This window comes from Austrofundulus limnaeus, unplaced genomic scaffold (genome assembly GCF_001266775.1).
Source record: "Austrofundulus limnaeus strain Quisiro unplaced genomic scaffold, Austrofundulus_limnaeus-1.0 Scaffold365, whole genome shotgun sequence".
Classification (NCBI taxonomy): domain Eukaryota; kingdom Metazoa; phylum Chordata; class Actinopteri; order Cyprinodontiformes; family Rivulidae; genus Austrofundulus; species Austrofundulus limnaeus.
In genome coordinates this window covers 311,894-317,283 of record NW_013952767.1, presented here as the reverse complement: position 1 = coordinate 317,283, position 5,390 = coordinate 311,894, and the positions used below count along the sequence as shown (strand labels likewise).

The following is a 5,390-nucleotide window of genomic DNA, read 5'->3' as shown; positions in this document are numbered from 1 at the left end:
AACATGGGCAGAGTCATGTGATGGCCAGAGTTTGGAGCATTACATTCCACTCCAAGTTACTGCTACATATCCCCCCTATACGTGCTCGTGTATTTTTTGAAAGTTTTATTTCTGGGTCTACAGTAGCTCCAGCACACGTTCACATGAGTTCCAAGACACACAGAGAGGAATGTCTGCGTCCTGTTCTGCGTCTGTGTGTCGTGCAGGTGTGCAGACAGTGTCTTTGCGCAGCCAGTCTTYCACGTCCTTTTAGACAGCTCCGCTTTCAAACCAGCGTCTTTGGCTGGGAAACTATTCACTGACAGTGTAAAGCGATCTGACCCGGTGGGGGATGAGTCTCTTCTCTGTTTGAAAAGTGTCGGGGAGGAAGGGGAGAGCGAGGGATTGAATGTTCTTTTTTTTTTTACACCCCCGCCCTTTTTGTTTTGTTTTGTTTTATTTTTCGCATTACATAAGTAAGGTGGAGTGCCTCTTTTTAGYATGTTGAAGTGAGCTGGTCTTACATAACTTGGCCTCTCTCGGGCAGAATGCTTCCATTTCAGATCTCACCCGAATCATTTGTGGCTCGACTCGGGGGCAGAAACGCATCAAACACATAATTTTAACTAAAACCCAGATCAGCTGTAAAAACCCTGAAGCTGTTTGAGAAAACAGTTTAAAGAAATTCTGTTTAAAAAAAACATTCCAAGGATGGTGTCAGTTTAACCATGTTGGYGTGTTTAATGGATTATTTCACTGTTTTTGTTAGTTTAGGTCAGGTTTCTTTTATTTTATTATTATTTTTTTGTAGGCTTCTGTCCTGCATTTAGTTATATTTTATAAACCAGTCTTGATTTGTAACAAGCTTTTGTTTTACTCCTTGGATAGCGTTACCTTTAAATCAGTTGGTTTTCTCCATAGCAGAGGTGACCAAAGTGGGGCCCGTGGGCCAAATTTGGCCCGCCAAGCCATTTGATTTGGCCCACCAGCAGTTATCCTGGTTACTTGATTGTAATCTCCTGTCTTATGTAGAAATACTTTATTTGCACTTAGTATTTTTCAAACATTGGTCCAACTATAGATATAAGGAGCTGTAGTCAGATAGTCTTAACTTATGGTGCTCACTTTATCTTTGAATTATGTTAAAATTAAACTTAAAATACAAGTAACTTCAAGATACATTTATATTAGATTTAAGTCCATATCTAGATTTGCACACCTTATAAGACCACATATGCTCAAATTTTAAATTAAGAAAAGTCCCATGAGCCTTTGCTGCCCTAGCATACGTTGAATTTTCTCCATGTCCGTGGGCTGAAAAAACAAACAAACAAGGAAATGTGGGCAACCGCACTGGCTGCTAGMTTAATGATAAAAAACACAACTTTMCTTGAAGTATTTGCATTTCGTGTATTATATTATTGCATTTGRCCCACCACCCWCAGATTGRTTTTAATCTYGGCCCTCTCAGGGAAAATGTTTGGGCACCCCTGCTCTATAGGCTAAGGTCAGGCCATAGTGTGCACATTTCTCCACTTTCCTGTCTATTATTTATTTGATAGATTTGGCTTGGTGTCATTTAATATTTGCSAGTTCACTGATTCTTACTCCCCTGCAGTGTACTTGTTATAAAATCCTTTTTAGATTGTTTTTATAAGTTTCTGTCGTCCATGAARTACCCTAAATGTTGCCTTTTTGTGAAAGCACAAAGAGTTTCAGGCATCACCGCACTCTTAAAATAAACTGTTCTAGGTCCTGGACGCAACATTAGTTTCTACTTTTTGGATTTTTGTTTTTATCAACAAACACTCCTCTGCACTCACTGCTTGTCCTTTAGGTCCAGGGTCACCTTTCCTGCCCTGGTCACCCGTAGCACCCTCCATTCCTTTCATTCCAGCAGGTCCTCTGTCACCTGGCAGGCCAGGTTCTCCCTGAAACAACAGACACTTTTTGATTAAACTGTTAGTAAAACTAGCAAAATATGATTTTATACACAGAAATGTTTTAAACTCTTTAGGTGTTTTTGAATATTATTATTATTTCACCTTTTGACCRGGTGGCCCTATTTCTCCAGGTGCTCCAGGAAGTCCAGTTTCTCCCCTGGGACCCGGCATCGCAGCAAGTCCCTCCTGACCCACCAAACCTCGCTGACCCTGAAGATGTGAAAGAGGTGGTGAACTCTTTTGTTTTTCTTCAGTAAAATCTTGTTTAMAGTTCTCAAGTTGTGAGCAAACATAAATCAATAAACCAAATGACACCAAGTAGAYTTGCATTATTCAAGCATGTCTGATATAAATTTCCTGCTCTAACTTGTTTTTTTAAAGAGTTTGCTTGGAATATTTGCACCCAACGTTTTCAGCGAGTAAATTTTGCAGCCTTTATTGCAGCACAACGACATTTTTTAGAACATTAATGCCACCAYCTGTTAAGCAGTGGTACAGCATGAAATCATCCTGAAAATGTTATAAAACAGGCTTCCTCAAACTGACTGGATCTGAGGACCGGGTAAGAAAATTTTCAGGGATTCCTTGGTAAACTCATGCTGATTTAAAAATTATTTATTGCCATTTTAACCCCTAAMTGCCATAGAAATATTTGATTATTWTTTGTTTGGATGAGTATGTTTGTTTTACTGGTACATTGTTCCCCAAATGTGTTAGTGGAGTTTTTAAAACAAAAAAACAAAACTAAAAGTTTATTATCATTTTTGAGGACCTCCAAGCTACAGCTTGTGGACCCCGAGGATCCTTGGACCTCAATTTGAGAACCTCTGTTGAAGAGAAACTGAAAAACAAAACCTAAAATACATGTTATCCTCTTCAATGCAATCAAAAWACCGGCATTGGATTCAATAGATTTTTTTTTTAATCTAGTTTGGCTAAAACTWAAATAAAAAGATTTTCTTACATTAGGTAATAACAGATGCTGTGATAAAGACCACACATGCTGCACACTTAWAATAAACACACAGGGCTGCAGACAGGAGAGGCCAGTCAAATCAAACAAGGCGTTTTAATATTGCAYGAACTCAGGCTGAGACTTAAACTAGATTAAGTTTCTAAATCTAAAAATAAATTTTATGTTATTTTGTACTGTTTTGTAAATTATGTTTCGTTTGAATGTATTCTGGGTCGAAAAGGGGCAGACATAATAAGATTTATTCTTCTGCTACCTTTCATNTTCTTCTGCTACCTTTCATTTTATTTTGATTTGTAAATTTTTTTGTTTTTTTTTATTGTATATAGTATTTTTTAATGAAATGAATAGATTTTTGAATTGAAAAAAAATTGAAATTGAATTAAATCAACAGATCAGAGCATAAATCTGAGGCATGCAAGTAGGAAAATGTGGTAAATATTTATTAGCAAGATAAACTGTTTTAAAATGAAACTGGAACTAAGAGAAAACATGCATGTAAATAACTAGTTGTATCTGGTTCAAGTCAAAGTTTATTTACACATTTAGCTACAAGAACCTCAGCTCACTTCACATGTAGCTAAGGATAAAACAAACAAAAAATGTTAAATTAAAATAAAACTAAAATTTAGTAAAAATGATTAGAACAATAACTGGCAGTAAAATACCAAAAAATAGTAATACAGATAAAAAAAAAAGACATACTTCATTTCAAATGCAGCAATTTCCCCAAAACTCAGTTCAAATGAAGCACTAATCTWCCCACTTTTTTAGCGTTGGATATCAGGGAAAATAGATGCGATGGATAGCATTTATATAACTTGACAGCTGAACAAGCAGAAGGTTTTTTTTAATGATACAGTGGTGATAATAAATATTTATAATGCCACTGATTACCTGCCGTCCTGGTTTTCCTGGTAGACCTTGTAGACCCATCAGTCCTGGAGGACCATCTGGTCCTGGGAAACCCTTCGGTCCCCTCAGTCCTGGTAAACCGGTTGGGCCCTAGAAAATAAACCATTAATTAAACCATTTTCACTCGTTACCAGTTCCTTTATAAACTCTGTTTTGTTTCTACACGTGTCCAGTTTTGACTCAAGTGCTCAGAGGTATGTGAACATTGATGCACAGAAGCCAAGTGTTGAAATCCTGTTTGCAAACATGAAACATTTTGTGGATTTCTGCAGACTGCGCCTCGCACTGCAGGAAGATGTTTGGTTTGACTCACTTCAGTGCCAGGGGCCCCGCTCAGACCTCGCGCTCCTTTTTTTCCTGCAGAGCCCTAAAACACAGACATAAAAAATGGTTAGCTTTGTCACGTGCAGATGAAAGAAAGTTTTATTAAAATACTAAAATACTTTCTTATTAAGAAAGATGTATAAATAAATGGGTACCACTTTACAATAAGGCTCCAATTATAAATAGTTATAATATAGTTATAGTTTATAGATAGGTTATTAATTCATCTGTGAACACATTATAAATCATTAATAAGTGTTCTTTATTATTAATACATTATTTAAGGATGAGAAAGAGACAAAACAGTCCAGTTTCTTGCCAAATAGTGAGCCAAATCTGCTCATGTACATATTACATCTAAATGTGTTTATTAAACATTTCAGACCAGGTTTCTACTTTGTAAGTACAATAATGTATTGGAAACACATATTACATATAATATTGTACTGTATTTCTGCATAACTTATACATAACTATCAAAGGAAGTCATTGTATTGTGTAAAAACATGCATTATTTATAAGGCCCCCTTAACATGTATGTACATGAACAGATTTGGCTCACTATGTGGCAAGAAATCAAACACTTTTGTTTCTTTCTCATCCTTAATTAATGCATAATAAACACTTATWAATGCTTTATAAAGTGTTTACAGATGAATTAATAACCAATAAACTATCTATAAGGGGATCTTTATTGTAAAGTGTTACCAATAAATGTGTAGGACGGCTGAATAAAATCAGGACCATAAAATGTTTGTGTGTTTGTCTTGGTCTCCTTTTACACCATGCTCTAATAAACATGGAAATAACTCACCGGAGCTCCTTTTTCTCCTTTTGGGCCTTGTTCTCCAGGYTCGCCAGGTGATCCCTGCACAATTGAAGGACAGACGTTGTTTGGTCCTGTTTAGTTGGGTGAAATGAACTTATCTATGCGTGAACCGAAGATCCATACCAGCAAGCACTTGATCTTATTTAATTCAAAAATGCAAAAAAAAAAAAAAAAACAAGTGTACAAAAAATGGTTACATGAACTACAAGGTGATAAGATGACACGGTAGAAAAACTGTTTGCCTTCACATCAACAAGCCAACAGGTGTCTTCAATGAAGGTGTGGCACTTATAACAGTGCCATCTCCTGGCAAACAAAAGTAACACTAGCCACAAAATGTCAAATGAAAATATACATAAGGCAAATAAGATAAGATAAGATAAGATAAGATAAGATAAGATAAGATAAGATAAGATAAGATAAGATA

General features: G+C 36.1%; 1 protein-coding gene across 1 annotated transcript in view; it reads right to left on the bottom strand.

Moving 5' to 3' along the window:
• Positions 1–5,390, bottom strand: part of col24a1 (collagen type XXIV alpha 1 chain) — a gene marked incomplete in the record, with an annotated part of 125,159 nt that overhangs the window by 13,119 nt on the left and 106,650 nt on the right. The window contains 5 exon segments of the mRNA XM_014023370.1: positions 1,803–1,910; positions 2,025–2,132; positions 3,793–3,900; positions 4,124–4,177; positions 4,949–5,002. Of these exon segments, the coding sequence (XP_013878824.1) occupies positions 1,803–1,910; positions 2,025–2,132; positions 3,793–3,900; positions 4,124–4,177; positions 4,949–5,002 (432 nt within the window).